Source organism: Suricata suricatta, chromosome 9 (assembly GCF_006229205.1).
Source record: "Suricata suricatta isolate VVHF042 chromosome 9, meerkat_22Aug2017_6uvM2_HiC, whole genome shotgun sequence".
Taxonomy (NCBI): Eukaryota; Metazoa; Chordata; class Mammalia; order Carnivora; family Herpestidae; genus Suricata; species Suricata suricatta.
The window spans coordinates 87,708,681-87,728,543 of record NC_043708.1 but is presented as its reverse complement, the minus strand read 5'-3'; the positions used below and the strand labels follow the sequence as shown (position 1 = coordinate 87,728,543).

The following is a 19,863-nucleotide window of genomic DNA, read 5'->3' as shown; positions in this document are numbered from 1 at the left end:
TCTTTTAATGTTCTAAAATAAAGGTAGATCTAATACTGAAGGCAAAGTTTTCATTTGCCGATTTACATCTAAGATGCAGTTAGTTCATTTCTGGCCTATATACAATCAATTACAGATTAACTCACAATTTTTAAACATCTGCCATTTTGAAAGTAATTGAAATTAGAGAGTAGAAGAAATGAAAATGTGAGAAGTTAGAGAATGTTAAATGGAAAACTTTAAAAGAAATGGGGGAGGCCAGTTAAGAAATAAAGCTTTGTGCTGGCCGCTGACATCACAGATTATCATTTTATAAATGATGAGCAATTAGTTCAGTTCATGCTTACCGTAATACTTCAATTTTATGGCACAAAGTATAATTCTATCCCACAAACATACCTCCATGTAACTTTATAGTCATATATCATTAATACTACCCTTTTGTATGTTACTTCAACTTTTCAACGTACTTTTCTTACCTACTTGGAATTTACAAGGTAGACGACTGTCGTGAAGACTGTGCACAAGAGTATATGTGGTGTGTTCATATCTTCAATAAGTGGAAGAACCAAAACTTAGAATCTAGGGCCCTTGGTGCATATAGTTCTGTTTTTACATTTTCCTCTGGACCAAGTACATCTCCAGAGAATTCTTAGGACACCTAGGAAAATGAAGTAATCTTATCGAAAGATGACTAAAGAGACCAGGTTTCTTTAAGCAGTAAAGCTTAAGGCAAGATAAATTTGAAGCCCAGTCCCACGAGCCTCTGTTTTATATTTCAACACACTTGCATGGAAGAGGTCCACACGTGCAAGTGGTTTCACTCAGTTCGGTTTCTCCACCTCTTTGGTAGATGAAAATGCCAAATCATGAAGGACCTAAATGTAGAGTATCCCTCATTTCAGGAGAGACGGGAGACTTTGAAAGGTACTGAAAATATTCAGAAGATTCCTTCTTTAGTCATTTTAATGAGAAACTTCAACCTCGTCACATGTATAGCCCATCTTTGTGCTCTGGAAGGAAGCCAAGTATGCTCTATATTAAGATATTTCTTACTGGCTGCTGAATATTTACTCCTCACAGGGATCAGTCAGTTAAACCCAGAGAAGTGGAAATATTAGGAATTTTCTCATATGTCCCCATACCAGGGCCTCCATGGCACAATACTGAGTAAGCTCAACAACGCCTATCATTTATTAAATGCGTGAACTGTGCCAGGAGCTGTATTGAGCACTTGACGTTTTCTCCTAGTAAATCCATAGAACTGCCATGTGGGTTGGGTATCCTTATCTCCAGTTTATAGAAGAGGAAACAGAGAGGGAAAGAGCTTGCTTCCAAGAGCCCCCGCAAGAAGCACTGTCGCCAAGCATTCAAACCAATGCTGACCTGAATTCACTGACTGCAGAGGACAGTCTAATCACCAGATTCTCCCTGAATGGAAAAGAACAATGAGAAGAATTTTCTTCTGTTTATGCCAAGCATCAGCTCATTCAACACTAACTGTGAAACTGCTTTTTGTAAAACTGACATGACATTGTTTTTCCTATTTTTGCTGCTTACAGTTATTTCCAAAGTGTCTTAATTAATTGCTGACATGAGAGACTAATGACAATGCATTTCTCTTTGCTTTCAGTCCCAGGCTTGCAGACACACAATGGCAGCCACTTTCCCAATTGTTCCTTTTTTGGTCCCATTTAGGATGATTTAAAAATTAAGGATTTCACCACTTTTCTCAAATTTACATTTGCAGGAAGGCAGAGTCTCTGAAGGATTCAACCTTCATGTTTAAAATCTGTGTAATTCATTTGCGTCCACTGTTATCAAGGATAAAGTCTCCTAGCTTTCAGAAGTGTAAGAACCATTTGCATCAGCAGCAAGATGCTGTTGGCCTCTGTAATAAGGCCCATCCCTAATACCCAGTTCTTGTGCCGCTTAAGCACACAAATGATTTGCATTTGACCAGGAGACTCTGTGTTGCCAGAAACCGTGGGCAACTAAGGGGCCACTTCAGTTTGTTTTCCTCTGATAAAGTATGATTCCAGTTGGTTCTCCTCTTTAATTGTTCACTCTTATGCTCTTCTGCATATGATTGGAATTGTATGTAAAACATTGCATCAGTTTTAAGTAGAAATCTGATTCCATCGCACATTTGGGTACATATTCTGTGTACTTCAATTTCTTAGTAAGATCTCAGTTTTAACATTATGCAATACTTTGCCTATGAATTTATCATCTAGAATGAACCTAGTATCCTGATGAATATTAAGTTTAAAAATATACTTAAATACAAGTGTAGAGTCTTGGTTTTTCTTGTGAGTGCAGGCTAGAGAATTTGAAGAGAGAAATGAGAAAATGTTAAGAACTCGCTTGTATTTAAAAAAAAATTGCACTGGGAAACAAAATTATTCCCAAGACGGTGGGAGAAAGTTTTATTAACAGTTACGAAACCACACTTTAACAGGCACATTTCACTCTAAGTGTAAAGTGTTCCCTGGTGGACAAAATCAAATTATAGGAAAAACACCTTTTCCGAAAGGGCTTTGCACAAGGACTTGCTGTAACTTGCCTATATCCTTAAAAGTTGTTTTCCACAGTGATGCAGAGCCTTTATATTGGGAACATGGTCTACCAGTGACTCCCTTAGGGAGATGCCTCCTTTTCCATTACCACTTGACTTCAGTTCCACTCACTTAGCAGGAAATGATGTGTGCAAAGCCAAGTGGGGGATCAACCTGTTCTGCAAACAAGGGAATCATTTACTATCTGTTAATTTGTTGCAGCGGAATATCAGGCACTCTGCAGCAGTGGTCCAGGGATGACGTCAGCAGGCAGTGGTAAGGACTTGTTTGAAATTTACTACCATAAGCATGTGCAGAAGCAGCACTGGGCCTTCCTGTGGGTTTCCAGTTTGTCCCTTTACACCAGACTGATGAAGTCTGACCCCCCTCTCTGGCCATCACTGTAGCTAGGACACCTAGAAGTCCCCAGGGGCAGAGTAATTGTGACACAGTGGGTCCTGGGATTGCTGGGTTTGGGTGTTGGGCTCAGTCCTACCGGGTCGGGTGCTCTCCCAGGATGGTTGATGGGGGACAGCAGTGAGATACAATGACTGTGGTTGCTCATTCACAAGAAGAGGCAGTCTGGCCCTCCTCTGGCTCTTGCATGATCAAGTACAGTTCAGGGTTATGGGCTCAGTTGGATTGTTAGCCATTCACATTTTAAACAATTTATTGACTGTCAAGTGTTCAGTCATTTTAAGATGTCAGTAGGGAGCCATCTTATATTTTGTAGCAAGCAGTGATAGCAATTAACTGAGTTGGAAGAGAATGAAATATTTAAGAGTGGGAGTTAGAACTAGAGAAATATAGATACCGTAGAAGAATTGAAGTTAAAGGGGAGAATTGGAACAAAGTACAACAATAGATGACAGGAAAGATGAAGGGCTTATTTTATTAATATAAAACTAAATGATTCGATTCAGGAAGGTTTTGAAAAAAGTAGACCGAACCGATTGTCATTTTATCCTCTTGATTAATTTCATCATTATGTAGGGATGAAGGTGGGGAGGAGAAATTTGGAGCCAAGAGAAGTAGTAAAGAAATTTATAATTTAGTGGGGAATAAATAAGTTGTGATAGGGACCTGGAGAAGGAAAAAATGTCCACCCTGATTTATAGAAGAGTTAGGACCAAGGTTTGAGACTAGCTATTCGCTGTCACTCTGCATCACCCTTGACTATAGAGCTCTTCTTAGTCTGTGAGCACACAGAGGAAGGAGGACCCAGCCTCATCTGAACAGAGCAGCAGAGGCTTTTCCAGAACAGGTGGTATTTGAATGGGCTCTACACCAACGAATAGTCCGGGCTTCAGACATTCCTGACACAGAGCAGAAGGGTATTGTATGTCCATGGAAGAATGAGAAATTTAAAGTAAATAAACAGGGTTCATATTTTGATCTTGAAGATATTATTGAATTTACAAAAGCTTAAACCATGAGAATGACACAGTCATGTTGTTTTTGAGCTAAATCTGGTGGCATTGTAGAAGGTTCATTGAAGAGGGATGGGCTGGCCACACGGAGACCAGCTGTGGGGACGTGGGCTATTTGGTGGATCCACGTTTCCACCAGAAGACGACCAGGGGTTCTTCCTTCCCCTGATTAAGGATTGGTCATCTTGTAGTTCCAGCTCAAATGCCAAGTTCCTCTCAAGGACTGGTGGAATGGAGATTTGATGCAGAATATCTTGTAGTGAGAAAACGTGATCAAGCTTTCTCAGCAAAGTGAAACTTTATTTTTACCAGGGCCTGAGGCTTTTACATTTATCGTAATGTTATTTTTTTGACATTTCTTTGACCTTTGCTTTAGAATGTTATTGATATTGAACTCTTTTTGGTGGTGCAGATATAAATGAATGTGCATTAGATCCAGATATCTGCCCAAATGGAATTTGTGAAAATCTCCGTGGGACCTACAAATGCATATGCAATTCAGGATATGAAGTGGATTCGACTGGGAAAAACTGTGTTGGTAAGAAGTTTCACCTGTTTTCTAAGACATTTCATGCATCATGCATTCTTTTCTTTTGTTGCTTGGAGGAAACTGCTTTTGAGTAGCTTTAGGACTGAGCAAAGGGATGATGTTCACTATGGGTGTCAGCATGGCACATACATGTCCTGATGAGCTAAAATTTCCATAGCTGAATCCTGATAATTTATAAGTAGTCATGCATCATGTTCACTCCAAAAAAGAGAAGCTCCTTAGATGCAGAAAATACAGATCGTGAGCCATTCTCGTGTGTCTACAAAGGCATCCCTATTTTTACCAAGAGAAGCAACTCTTCTCCCAGCCACTTATTAGATTCAATCAAAGAAAACGCAGCTTATTTTCAGTTATAACTGTTCTCTGTTAAGTTTAGCAAACACGCTTTTGATGCTTTAACAAACCTTGATGAAGGTACCAGCCAGTAAACTAAACACACAGACACACACACACACACCAACAACCTTTGGTTGGGGAAAAAATGGTCAACATGGGCACCATTATTTTTTCTTCAACTTTCTTCAGTTGCCTAGACTAATGTTTTCTGAAATGTACTGTCCATTCTATACTGTAGTGACATATAACATTGTAGGTTTCCTGAAGGCGAGCTTCTAACACTAGAATATTCATACTCATGGGAATATGCCAAAACCAAAATGTAAGATGGTGCATCCTTTTGATTTGAAAGCAAAACACATTTTACACAAAAAATACTATCATAGAGTAGGATGAAAATTAATAGGCTTTAATAAGGATAAAAGGGGGCTCTCGAATATATTTTTAATCTCTAAAAGCCATTTGGGGCTTCGGCATTAGAACTTAACTCTCTTCTGCCCTAAGTGGTATTTTAGTGGTAGGGTTTGAAAAGTACTGCTCTGAGGTGGTCAGTTTGTGGAACATTCAATAATTCTGAGATGCTACAGATTGGAGTAATAAATAAAAATGACTTTTTTTTCATTCTTTCAACACATAATCGATCAAGCATGAACTACTCACCAGGTACTGAACACAATTATCTTTCAGACAGCCATTAGTTGACCCAAGAAAAGAAAGTTCCTCTTCCTATTTGTCCCTGGGTAACAAGCAATTTTACTTGCCATGGTTCCTTACTTTACCATGGCACATCCTCTGGTGTTGAGGAGTTTGCTGAAATACTCAGGCCTCTACTTTAAGAGGTCCCCTACTGAACTTTAGGAGGAATAAATTACATCATATACAACACTATTCCCCTGGACAGGGAAAAGTGACCATGTCAATTAAGTATTTTTAAAAAGCTTACTACATACTATGTTGAACTATTAAAAATGACCACCTCAAATATCTGTTGTTGTCCCTTGACCTCTTGCCATTGTACATAATCTTTCCAAGGTTCCTCCAACCTAACTATATAATTCTGTCTCCTTTTAGGTATTACCATACCCCAAAAGTACTCTGGGTTTTTTTTTGTATTTTATCATTTATTCTTTTTATTTTTTTTCATAATTTTTCCTAAAAAATTCTGTATTATCTGATACTGTGAGCATCCGTATTAAAACAATATGGACTCCCTAATTCTAGACTCTTATGTATGGCTCTACCTATGTACAAAGAAAAGAGAAGGATTCTGGAGATAGAATAGAAAGGAAATCTAACTCTGGATGTCCTAAAATAAGCCCTCAATCACTTTGCCCCCTCTGGCTCTCTGGACACCTCTCTACAGGTTGCCTATTCTCACACGCGCTAGCATTCTCCTCTTCTTCCATGTACTTTTATTCACCATAAATAATTTTTACTCTTGTCTTCTGTTTAACTGCTTAGTGGACAGAACATGGCAAGAGCACAGTTTCTCTCGTGTGATGTAATTTTGCAGGTTGAAGCGGAGTGTCACACCTAATAGATGCCTTTGTCATCAGGCCTGCCCGTGATGTCATTATGGGCAAAGTGGAGATAGCAATTATTTTCAAAGAAGCAGAAATCTTACTTGAATACTTTTTGCTTGCTGTCCTCCATATGCGGCTTGCACGCGCATAAAAAGAAGTAACAGTAAATAAAAGCATCTTCTCTGCCCCCCCTTTAAATCACCTTGCATCTGAATTTCAGGCTAAGTAGTACATTAAAAAATGAGGATAAGTGGTCATCAGGGAGCTACACACTTATCACAGAAGCCTCTTCTTTCAACTGTAGGTTTCTCTTTCTCTCTCTAACTTTATTGCTGTCCCAAAGTTAACCCATTTCTCTTTGTGCTCTACAATGACTTTTGAGAAGTGAATTCTTTCTCTCTCACACTCTTAATTTTAGGGCTTCTTTTCCTGGGTACAGTTGTCATAAATGCACATGGTATTTTCAAACTAGATTTACTATTCCATTTTTCTATAAAAGCCTCTCTTCATCAGAAGAGAGAAACCATTATTTATTTGAGCAGGCCCAGAAAGACACAGAGATGCTTTGCTTCCTCCAAAAGTCACCCAATTGGAAGCAAAAGGGAGAGTTTATGAGGCCATAGGGATTCTTCCTTCAATGAGTTAAGTATATACTCTGAAGCTGAACTGATTGCCATCAGGTCAGAAGTGTGTTCATATTTCAAATTATGTTTGGAGATATGAAGTGAGGAATAAAAAATCCACCACAGCCATCCCCTCCAGAGACTGGCTGATTTTTATCTTAATCTTAAATTCCTCAATATAAAGTTCCAGATTCTTCTGACATCATCAAAGTTTAAGAATTGCAATATTGGCTCTTTGGGGAAGTGTTACCATTTCTTATATCATTTTGACAGAATTATTACCATCTTGTTTACTCACCCAATAACCTTATACTTAATTTTTACATAATTTAAATACTTTATAATATATTGCTAATTAACTTATATTTACCACTGTGAACCTATGATGATTTCTCGTACTGAATTGATGTATCCTTTATGTTAGGGTTACTAGATTGTCAAATGATTATCTAAGCAGAATTTCTTGATGTATAAACAAACTCCTTGTGAACATATAGCCTGGTCTATGGCTGTGTGATGTAGTTTAGTCCAATTGTATATAATAAACTGTTGAAGTTCCACACTTCATAAATTACCTAAGTAACAACATCAAAAGTTAGATTTTGCATCAGACAGACCTATCGTTCACCTGAAAATAAGGAGTTTTTCTGAGCTCTCTGCATCTCAGGTCTAAATTCCTCGTAAGAATTATAAACTCTACAGATTGCTTCACACTCTATAAACACAACTGGCGACTGTGTCAGTTACTCTAAAGAAGAAACACCCATTCTAGAACTAACACATCAAAGATGGACCATACTTTCTAAATGTTTATTTAGTCCCTTAAATCAATAGGATTAGTCCTTTTAATTCTGGCACAATAAAACTGTTATATAAATATTAATGATTTCCAGCAAAAGAAACCGGTTTCTTCCTATTAAAGAAAGTGAATTGAACAGTGTCTGGTGACTTTAGACTAGTATAATCAGATGAAACCCCTATTTTCCTCAAATTAGGTAAGTTAGGCAAAAACCCGTGGGTAGAGGAGCTTTGCCTCTTGGCTTAAATTAATCATACCATATGACCTTAAAAACTTAGCTTAGAAAAAGCAGAGAAATTGCATGCAAAGAATGAGCTCCCTCTAAAAGTTCATGTTCATTGGTTTTGCAGATATTAATGAATGTGTATTGAACAGTCTGCTTTGTGACAATGGACAGTGTCGAAACACTCCTGGAAGTTTTGTCTGTACCTGCCCCAAGGGATTTATCTACAAACCTGATCTGAAAACCTGTGAAGGTAAACTGTGTTTTTATTCTGATAGTATGTACTTTACTGTCTTTTGGTGTGCCACTGGAAAACCATGAAAATCAGAGTCACACCGATTTATTTATTTATTATTTATTTAAGCGAGCAGGGGAGAGGGACAGAAGGAGAGAGAGAATCCCAAGCAGGCTCCATGCTGAGCCCAATGTGGGACTCAGTCCCATGATGCTGGGATTATGACCTGAGGTGAAATCAAGAGTTGGTTGCTCAACCAGCTGAGCCACCCAGGTATCCCAGAGTCACCTCTATTTTAGAAAGTTATGTCACTGTAATTGAGATTCTGTGGTCCTCAATGACACTTTCATGCACTTTGTAACCTCTTCTGGTACTTACCTGCAGTTGGCATTTTATTTGCCATCATTGAAGGGATGAAGAAAATATTACATAGCTAGTAATTCAGAGATCACATGTAAGATTTGCTCCAAATTTCCTGAATAGAAAGATTGAGCCATGTGCCAGATTCTGTGCTATAGAGATTTGCTCAGTGATTAGTTTTGATATTCCATCTAGTCTAGAAAACATCTATCTAGGCCAGCTTTACTATCTAATAAAGAATATGGTAGCAACTGAGGCCAAAGTTTACATATTCTTTCATGCCCAATACTAGACTTTCGCAGTAATGTAGACCTGTTTTTGTTTTAGACATTGATGAATGTGAATCAAGTCCTTGCATTAATGGAGTCTGCAAGAACAGCCCGGGCTCTTTTATTTGTGAATGTTCTTCTGAAAGTACTTTGGATCCAACAAAAACCATCTGCATAGGTATTTATTCTGCTGTATTAGTACTGTATTTAATGTCTACTTTTGATGCAAGAGACCTTATTGCAAAAGAGTTTAAATATGGATGAACGAAAGTCTAACTTATCATTATCCCTTCTTTCACGATGCCATTTTTGCTGTAATTCCAATGCACATGTTTGAATTTCTGATAGAGATTCTATTAAGTATCTTTTAAACATCATCTCCAACCTCTTTGCAGAAACCATCAAGGGCACTTGCTGGCAGACTGTCATTGATGGGCGGTGTGAGATCAACATCAATGGAGCCACTTTAAAGTCCCAGTGCTGTTCTTCCCTCGGTGCTGCCTGGGGGAGCCCCTGTACCCTATGCCAAGTCGGTAAGAGAGACGGGCACTGGTCTCTGCTTAGAATGGAGACCCCCAGTACTTTTGTCATTTAAGTTTACCTGGGAAATCTAGATTTAATTCCAATGACCCCAATGAAACCTATTGCCGAATAGGAAACTAAGAGAAGTGTCAAGGACAGTAATTTTATGTGATTTGGTTATTTTCTATCGCACACGGTAATGTGGTTACCTGGCGTTGCCTTCGTAGATCAGCCATTCCTATGGGCTCTCTTGGAACCTTCTAATTAGGGGTTCTGAGTTTTTTACAGGCATAGATTATCTTCCAAAAATGGATTGATATGAAGGAACCACTATTCATGGCTTAACTTCTAAATCTGTTGCAAAGCTGAGGTTTGAGAGCCTCGCTGATGATTTTATTGATTCAATGTTTGGATATATAAATGTGTGAATTTATATGTGTGAATGCTGCAGGGAGGGAGATGTTCAAATTCTAGACTTCGTCTTCCATATTCATGTTACAATAATCATATACTGTGACTCCTATTTTAGAGTTGTTAGCAAAAGAGAAATCTAGCCAATTTCCTTCTTAGTCATCACCTTAGCATGATCTTTAGGGGGATCTCTGGGTCCTTAGAATCAGAGGAACTGAGCTTAATTCAAGGAGACATTTCATTCTCCTTGAATATTTTTCAATCTCAGAAACACTTTGTTATCTTAGACTTCTTCATAGCAACGAAATCTAATTCGTGTCCAGGTACTCCTTTGTGTTTCTTATATCATGTGACGTCTGGATATTGTTATCTTAAATTTGTTTTTTGTTTGTTTGTTTTTTACAGATCCCATATGTGGTAAAGGCTATTCAAGAATTAAAGGAACACAGTGTGAAGGTATTTATGATTATTTATAAACCGTAAATTTCTGTGTGCATGAAGAATGCTTATGTTAACTTGGACTGGATAAAGTTGTCATGTAACTTTACAGTGGGAAATATGCAGCAGGGAGAAAAATAATGAGAATTGCAGAACATAACAGATGTTAATTTCACAAGCATATATATACTGTTGCCAGTGTTGGATCACTTTGGCCATGGGGCAGGGTGACTGAAAATGTTTTAGGCTGACCTAAAAGGGTGACTTTTAGAGTGACTGCACTTTCAAAATACTATCTGGAAGACAAAAGTGGAAATTTTCAATGAGGCTGTAAAATTTGCATTTTTTTCTTGGATTGTCCTGAGTTTTGTGTGTTTGTTTGTTTGTTTGTTTGTTTCATGGCCATGGGTGATTTAGAAGGACATAGTCTGTTGTCTCATTTTTCAAAGTCTATGTGGATCCTCTCCAGTTTGCTCTGATTCTTTCTCACAGAGTCCTAGATAGACGTAGGTCAGGGTGACTAACACAACCTGACATGACACAGCAGCTGAAAAATTTTAAAAACAGCAATTAGTCCCATATGTGGAATGAAATGAAGTTTTTTCCCTGCTCAAATAAAGAGGAACACTACAACCCCCACCCAAGGCCTTGCTTTCCAAATGATGACTGAATCCTTTGGCCTTTCTCTGGTCCAGACCCACTGTTAATAACTTATCTGACCTCAGCAGCACATTTTCGTGTACAAATGGCCAGAACAAAAAACCCAAAAAGGTAAATTTCCCTCCCCACTTATATTTCTCACAAGGAAAGATTTCAAATAGATTTTCCAACATCACTCATTTGGAAAGTTATTTCTTCTAAATAGTGACACTGTGTGTGTGTGTGTGTGTGTGTGTGTGTGTGTGTGTGTGTGTATGTATGTATTTCTTAACTAATGTTCTCCTTTTTTGGCATTGTCAAGTGCCTTTCTTTGAATTAACTTGATGGTGAATAGTTTTCCAAGTTAAGTGGAGAACATACTGCTTCCCATTAAGCAAACTGGGAGGGACTGGTGCATGTGAGAGAGATTGGGTGGATGATGAGTAAACGAACGTGAGCATCTTTTGATGCTCCCTAACTCAAGCTGGGAACACTAAGGCTTTGACAGAAGTCTTAGACTGTTGCTGAATTAGAACTAGTTATCTGCCTTCTGGGGACATTTCAGCAGATGACACTTAAAAAGACACTCTCTTGACTGACCCCACATATTTCTCAGTGGGATTTTTTTTTCTATGCTCACCTTCAAGCTACCTCTTCTTTGTCAATTTGAAAGACCAGGTTTCTGTCTCTACTTATTTCCAGACATCTGATCTCATAAAGCCAATTATGTGACTCCTGGTAGTCTTACCTGAGATATCTATAGTACCCAGAGCTGTCACCAAGAACTCAAACCAACCCCCAGTCTCTGTAACTCAAAAATTACTGGGGCGCCTGGTGGCTTAGTTGGTTGAGCATCCAACCCTTGGTTTCGACTCAGGTCATGATCTCACAGTTTGTGAGTTTGAGCCCCACATCAGGCTCTGGAGCTACTTGGGATTCTCTCTCCCTCCCTCTCTCTGATCCTCCCCTATTCACGTTGTCTCTGTCTCAAAATAAATAAATGAAACTTAAAAAAATTACTCCCTAGGACCAATGGAGAAACTCTTAGTACTTTGGTAATAGGTGGATTCAGTCTGATTTGCTATTCAAAGATACCAGAAATTTTACATGAGCTATCTGGAGGCAAACTAATTTTTTGAACTTATTTGGTTCAAAATGGCTTTTTCTGTTGTGAGCATAACTATGACCCTGTGTATGAAATAAAGCAGAATGATGTTATATAAATATTTTAACTTCATGGTTTTTTTTTCTTCATAGATATAAATGAGTGTGAAGTATTCCCCGGAGTATGCAAAAATGGCTTATGTGTTAACTCTAAGGGATCATTTAAATGTCAGTGTCCCAGTGGGATGACTTTGGATGCCACAGGGAGGATCTGCCTAGGTAAATCCTGAGCTTATTACTTTTCTAATGACCATTTTCCTAAAGATTATTCGAAACTCCATTAACAAGATAAAGCTGAATATTTGGTTTCAAGTACAGACACACACACCCCCAATTCAACATTTCCACTAGGATCCATGCTGGTTCTCCTGACAAAAGCCTTCCTCACCCAAGCTCTTTGTTCATATTAGTGAAGAGAAACTTTAGTTCTTTATTGATGTCACTATTCCTTAAATCATTACCATCACAGGTATTATTCCAAAGCCCTTAAATCTGCCCCCACATACCATGGCTATAGGGTAGATACAAGGTGAATAGTGGTAAGAACATTTTTGGTTAATTGAAAATGGTAACCCCTTCCAGCTGGGCATGTCCTGACAGGTCCTTGCAGGAAGCCCTCGTGGGGGTGAGTGAAGAGTGCCACAGTCCTGAGTGAACCTGAAGGAGCCCGGGGGTCTGTCACTTCTAATCATGGTGGGATTCTCCATGCCAACTGCTCAAGCCCACATGGCAATGATATGCAAGACAGGACCCTGAGTTTTTAGAAAGTTTCCCTGTGGACTTTTAATGACAGCTCGTTTGAGACCCCACAGTCGTGTGTGGCATCTGGTTACTTCTATAGTTTCTGACTGCCAGGAATAGGTCTCTTGGATCACTCGTTTCTGAGTCTGTGACTCTGAAAATGATGCTCAGGTACATTGTGTATCTGAAGCCATATTCCTCTGAAGATCATCCTTAGTGAAGGACCACTATAGGTGGTTAAACGAGTGATATGAGGTTAAGGGATTCAGATTGTTTTTGAATTAGAACTAACAAACCTTTAAGTATAGGACTTTATGATTTATAATATAAGCAATATGGGATAGAAAAGCTGGAATCCTGAGGCTTGAGTCTTGTTGCAGCCATCGATGTCAGTCTCCTCTGGAGTCAGCTTTTTTGTTTAGGAGAAATGAGCATTTAATGAGAACCTTCCAGGTTCTTGAGTTGAAAGACTAAAATAAGTGTTTAATTTTGAAATCATTTAAAAAGAAGCTATCTGTCTTATTAGAGGCAACCTAAATATAAAGTTGCCCCAAAGATTTCAGCAGCTTTCTAACATTAAAGGAAGTTCAGGCACTTAGGTGAATGGTTATTTTAAGACAAGCAGCTTCTTAGTTGCAGAACAAGACCAAACTCCAGGTCTTCTGACATCCACCATGTCACTTCTCCTTCTCTTCCTCACGATTCCATGAATTTGGGGTTGGGGCCAGAGGTATCCACATGTGCCCCAAAGACTGTACATATAAGCACATGTGGAGGTGAAAGAAATACTTGAGAAGGGGAATGAATGGCTTTTCTTTGTGTTTTTCCTCTTTCATCCCAAGTAGGATAGTCTTCATTTTGCAATTTAACGTTGCACCTCCCCCCAAACGAGGTGTGCTGGAGCTGGCTTACATGTTCTCCAGCGATAGAGTGCAGCTTCCTTGCAGCTAGAGGGGAGACGTCAAGCCATTATCGAGCGCACGCCATGGTAGTAAGCCTGTGTGTATGGGGAGCAGACGTCTCCCAAAAGAGCATTGTGGGATTTCTCAGGATACTGTTCCTTACGTAGAATTATCAAAAGGTGCCTAAAATTTGAAAAGAATGTTTCCAGAAATAGGAGGTGCAAATAAATACGAGCTGCCAAAGAAAAGGGAGTCTTTATTAGGTGGGACTACCCATCAGAAAGCCTGGGCTCTTTTTGGGGAAAAAAAAAAAAAACAAGCCATTCTAGCCAATAGGTACATCACAGATTAGGGTGTATATTGTACTTTGCCTGACACGACTGGTTGGCAGCAGGGGGGAGTGAGCACAGAGTAGCTCTCGTCAGCCCCCCTATGTTCTGTCTGGCAGACATCCGCGTGGAAACCTGCTTCCTGAGGTACGAGGATGAGGAGTGCACCCTGCCCATCGCCGGCCGCCACCGCATGGACGCCTGCTGCTGCTCGGTAGGGGCGGCCTGGGGCACCGACGAATGCGAGGAGTGTCCCGTGAGGAGCACGCCCGAGTACGAGGAGCTCTGCCCCAGGGGGCCCGGATTCGCCACAAAGGAAATCACAAATGGAAAACCTTTCTTCAAAGGTACAGGGATTCAGTGCACCGTCGCTCCTCTGTTTAGACGGACAGGGTGTTCTGCTACCCGAAGTGCAGAGAACGTCACCAGTGTGGCCATCCCTCGAGGATCTGAGCGTCCGTCATTCACCAGCTGGGTTTACAGACAGCAAATGTTCTCTCTGTGACGATTCTTTCCCCACCTCCGGGACTGCCCGAGGTCACTCACCTCTCCCATTAGCCGTTTATTATGTGTCCACGTGGATTATGGCACTATCCTACCTGAGCCAGCTAGAAACAAACAAGAAATCTTCTTGGGGAATTACACTTCTACCTGCTGGCACTCTAGGGTCTGCCGGTTTATCTGCTGGTTTGATCTGGCTCCCGGCAGTTCACTTGAGTATAGATATGGGGGCTGAGTGGCCTGAGAAGGCAATGGCCGGTCTTCTTCATCTGAAATACAGTCCACGTCGTTTCAGTGCCTTGTGCTATCTCAAACACTCTTTCGGTTTATTATGCTATAATCTAAAATTCATGTAAAACAAGAAGTTACAGATTTAATCTAATTCCAAAATTGATTTAACTTTTTATGCACAACGATGCATAACTTGTTTACTTTAGCACATGGAAAAGTCATGACTGGTTTCTCAGAATTCCTGTTTTTCGGAGAGGCTCAGCTTATATTCCCGGTATAGATTTTTATCTCGGTTGCCCAATGTGTCTGGGCCTAGTTATTACACTTCATGACTAAATCAACTTATAAAACTGGGGAATGAGTATATAAATATTGCTTAATTATTCTTATACAAAAAGTGTAAACTTTTTTTGTACTAAGTGTTCAGTCCAAGAAACCCTGGGGATTAAAATTCTGTCTGGAGAGACAGTTTCTAGATGGCCTCTTAACTGTCTCTTAAGTAAATTCAAAGGAATTTGAATGATTTGCTTCCAAAGATTGCGGCAATCCATTGCCACAGAGGACTTATTCTGGAGATTTAATCTGTCTTTCATGAAATTTTGTAGAAATGAACTTGTATTCCTTGAGCTTTAGGTCTTGCTTTAGAAAGACTCCTGAAAGGAGGGGCACCCGGGTGGCTTAGTTGGTTAGATGTCTGACTTGGGCTCAGGTCATGATCTCACCATTTGTGAGTTCAAGCCCTGCCTCAGGCACAGAGCCTAGAGCCAGCTTCAGGTTCTATGTCTCCTGCCATCTGCCTCTCCCCTACTTGCACACTGTCTCTCTCTGTCTCTGTCTCTGTCTTTCTCTCAGAAATAAATAAGCATTAAAATAAATTTTTTAAAGACTCCTGAAAGGAGATCCCAGGATACATATGCAGTCTCTAGTGTACAAGAAACTCTTTTTTAATTATATTGATAACACCTTAATATTAATTGAGAAAATATTTTAAATAGTATACAGTATTTGCACATAGTTTAAATTATAAATGCCATTCTTACATTTCAAGTGTACCCAAACAAGCATTGAAAAGAATAGATGAATATCTAATTCCACTATACTCTCAGTTGGTTCTGTGAAGCAATATATTCCAGTCATCTTCTATGCACGCATCTTTTAAGCATGGATGCTAGTGGCTTAGAATATTTATTCATTCAATTCAGCAAGTACCTAAGCGTTTGGTATGTATCAGGCAGTGTGCTGTACTCTAGAAGTCCAAATAAACACCTCGCTTTATTTCCCTAATAATGCTTTCTAAAATGTAGAAGTTTAAAAGACTAGAAGTGTTTACAAAATCATAGTTTTCATGGATCATCACACATTCTTTAAAATGCATATTGCCAAGAGACACCTGTATGGCTCAGTTGGTTGAGCATCTGACTGTGGCTCTGGTCATGATCTCACAGTTAATGCCTTTGAGCTCCGCATTGGGCTCTCTGCTGTCAGTCCAGAGCCTGCTTCAGATCCTGTGTTTCCTCCCCATCCTCCAAACACCCCTACCCCCGCTCGTTCTCGCTCTCTCTTAAAAAATACACATTAAAAATAAAATAAAATGCATATTGCCAAGACCTTAAATCAGGGCCCTTCAACCATCTGGGTTTTAAATAGGGGCACTGTGGAATTAAATAGGGGCACTGAGGGACACGTGGGTGGCTCAGTTAGTTAATTGTCTGACTTAGGCTCAGGTCAGGATCTCACAGTTCATGGGTTCAAGTACTACATTGGGCTCTGTGCTGACAGCTCAGAGCTTGAAGCCTGCTTTGGATTCTGTGACTCCCTCTCTCTCTCTCTGCCCCTCCCCTGCTTGTGCTCTGTCTCTGTCTCTCTCAAAAATAAATACTTAAAAAAATTTTAAATAGGGGAATGGAGAACTCCTTATAGGATGCCCAGTAACTTTCTGCACATTTTATTTTTCTTGAAGATATCAACGAATGCAAGATGATTCCCAGCCTCTGCACCCATGGCAAGTGCAGAAACACCATTGGCAGCTTTAAGTGCAGGTGTGACAGTGGCTTTGCTCTTGACTCTGAAGAAAGGAACTGCACAGGTCAGTGAAGGGCCCCCGTCCCGGGACACCCTTTAGAAGCCTTCACCTTGCCACATACTGCCACAAGAATGAGAGCTGTCCTGATACTCACGTGCTGCCGCTTACTGCCTTCATTCAGACATCGACGAATGCCGAATATCCCCTGACCTGTGCGGCCGAGGCCAGTGTGTGAACACCCCCGGGGACTTTGAATGCAAGTGTGACGAGGGCTATGAAAGTGGATTCATGATGATGAAGAACTGCATGGGTAAGTGTGTGACCATCTGATCCGCACAGGAAGAGAGGGATTCCTCAAAGCTTTGATGACTCAGAGCCTCTCTCCTGGGATTCCCCTGCTCCCCCAGTGGACTGGTTTCCTGACCAGTGAGTCCAGAATCAGGGTGGGGCAGAGGGAGACTGACACGCAGAAAGCATGAGGGAATTCATGCTGTGGGTTGGCGGGTGGCCTGGGATACCAGTCATGAGTCCGAGAGGTGAGATTGACATCAGGAAGAGACGCCCCAGAGAAGAGAGGACAATTCAAACATTAGCTGCTTTACACATCACATAATGGGCTTCTGTCCAACATTTCTAGAAAAAGAGATTGATTATGCTGGCTGCATTAGATTGGGTTCCCTAGAAAGAAGCCTGTGATGGGGATTTTGTGAGGCAGTACTCTCAGAAAGAAGCTGAAAGGAAGTGAGGGAATCAACTTAGGGCAGGGGAAGAGGTCTCTTAGCCCTAACCTGATCCCACAGAGCCCTCTGGAGTGTGAATGGCACCAAAGAGTTGTCCCACCGTTAGGCAAGGAGGCCAGACTGTAGAGTCCCCTGCCAGCCCCGGGCAGCCCCCAACATGGGGGCGGGGTATAATTCTCACCTCTCAGGCATTTCTGGGTGAGGTGGCCAGAGGTTCTCCAAGAAGGGAGCCTGGAGACGTGAGCAGCCAGGACTCTCAGCAGCTGGGGGCACCGAGGAGGACAATGGCCTGGGGTCCTGGTCTAGGACACCACCGCCATCGTCAACATGGGCCTTTGCCATTTTGCAGATATTGACGAGTGTCAGAGAGATCCTCTCCTATGCCGAGGAGGCGTCTGCCTAAACACAGAGGGAAGCTTCCGCTGCGAATGTCCTCCTGGTCATCAGCTGTCCCCCAACATCTCAGCATGTATAGGTAAGGAAAAAGACTTTCAGACCACTTGCGGTCAGCTGTTCAACCCACTTCTCTGCCACAGTCAGAAGCTTCTGGCTGGACGTTTGCTATTTTTATTTTCTCAACAGACATCAACGAGTGCGAACTGAGTGCGAACCTCTGCCCCAACGGCCGTTGTGTGAACCTCATAGGGAAGTATCAGTGTGCTTGCAACCCTGGCTATAACCCAACTCCTGACAGGCTGTTCTGTGTCGGTAAGTTCTCTCTTTCATTTTATATTTTATTTAGGCTCTTTCTAAAACCCTCAAACAATGTTCTCTGAGTTGTGTTTTCATCACTAGTTACTTTTACTTAATCTTTCTTATTTTCCTGTAAGTAACATTCTTTTCATAGTGGCTCACGATCTTTGGATCTCACCTCCTTGCCTGTTTAAAGAACCATTTAAATGAAGGATATTGGATGTTTTAGCTCTAACAAGTATAATTTGAGCCGTTCTGCTTTGAATGGTAGCACGTGCTTTGTTTATGCACATGCGTACCCAGGCAGATCAGCAAGTGATTACTAACCACGCGCCATAAACAAAGCCTGGGTCCTGTGACAAAGACAAAGAACATACGGTACGGTGTCTGCCCTTAGGTGCTTCAGATCAGCTAAAAGATTTCAAAGAATAATTATTGGAAAGAAGACTGTGTTCTGTTCATATCTTACATTGAAATGGAGGCCAGGTCTGGCGCTCCTTAAAAACTAAGTTTTGTGGGACAAGCATTTTGCTTTGGAGGGCCCTTTGTGGGTTTAGTGGGAAGAGTGGCACAGAAAGCCCTCTGGGTTTATTGTGCCCAAAGTCAAAGTGAAACTTTTTAAAAGCTGCCAGTTTTTGCCTGGTTTGGGGTGTACATCATGTGGAACTGCCAAGTCTCACATGGTTTCTACCCAAAGCCATAAATCAGCCCAAATTTTGCTGAAATATGGCCCAGGACAACTCAGAATTCCAACTCAGGTTCTTGAAAAGGATTGGAACCTCAGCCAATCTAACTGAATGTCAAGTTTATAACTGAATATGTGACCTAGAGAATTTCATCCACGTGCCCATTATCATAACTGGGATTGTTCTTTTAACCCTGGCCCTTACCTAACACGGCATGTGGCACACCATGTACCATGTCACTGTTCACCTAACTCTCAGCTGCCACACAAGCATGATGAGGGCAGGGATAGGCTCTGTCTCACTCACTATTAGATCCTTATCTGTAGCACAAAGTAGATTTGTCCTTTATATGTGTTGAAGGAATTGAATGACACAGTCACTTCCAGTTGCCTTAGGATGGTTTTGGTTTGTTTTTCTTTGGAAACTTTAAACTCATGCCATGATCATAAACACAGAGAAAGGTGACATTATTTTTATTTTTCTTAGACATCGATGAATGCAGTATAATGAATGGTAATTGTGAGACCTTCTGCACAAACTCTGAAGGCAGCTATGAATGTAGCTGTCAACCAGGATTTGCACTGATGCCCGACCAGAGGTCATGCACTGGTGAGTAGGGCTTAGCTTCCTATGAAATCTCTCAATAACAGGTCCATAGCTAGAGTGGTTCAGGACCCAGACGTCAGAGTCAGACAGTCCTGAGTTCAAAATTTTGTTCTGTCACATATTTTAGCTGTGTGTCCTTGATAAAGATCCTTTGCATCAGATTCCTCATCTAAAAGATGGGGTTCAGATTGCTTGTGTTGGGGAGTGTGTAGAGTGCTTAGCACAGTTCCTGGCATATGGAGTATAAAATATAGCTTCTTTACTGATCAGAAATTTGGAGAATCTGATCTTTTGGTTTACCTCAGTGCCACTCAGGGTCCAGATTCCCTGGACCAGCAGCATCAGGATCACT

General features: G+C 40.8%; 1 protein-coding gene across 1 annotated transcript in view; it reads left to right on the top strand.

The window, feature by feature from the left end:
* The window catches only part of FBN1 (fibrillin 1), a 230,897-nt gene that overhangs the window by 139,672 nt on the left and 71,362 nt on the right, over positions 1-19,863 (top strand). Inside the window, exons 17-29 of the mRNA XM_029952242.1 lie at positions 2,760-2,813; positions 4,380-4,505; positions 8,149-8,274; positions 8,944-9,063; positions 9,281-9,418; positions 10,224-10,274; positions 12,153-12,278; positions 14,151-14,378; positions 16,724-16,849; positions 16,968-17,096; positions 17,876-18,001; positions 18,109-18,234; positions 19,392-19,514. Coding sequence (XP_029808102.1) covers positions 2,760-2,813; positions 4,380-4,505; positions 8,149-8,274; positions 8,944-9,063; positions 9,281-9,418; positions 10,224-10,274; positions 12,153-12,278; positions 14,151-14,378; positions 16,724-16,849; positions 16,968-17,096; positions 17,876-18,001; positions 18,109-18,234; positions 19,392-19,514 — 1,599 coding nt within the window. The remainder of the gene's footprint in view (positions 1-2,759; positions 2,814-4,379; positions 4,506-8,148; positions 8,275-8,943; positions 9,064-9,280; positions 9,419-10,223; positions 10,275-12,152; positions 12,279-14,150; positions 14,379-16,723; positions 16,850-16,967; positions 17,097-17,875; positions 18,002-18,108; positions 18,235-19,391; positions 19,515-19,863) is intronic.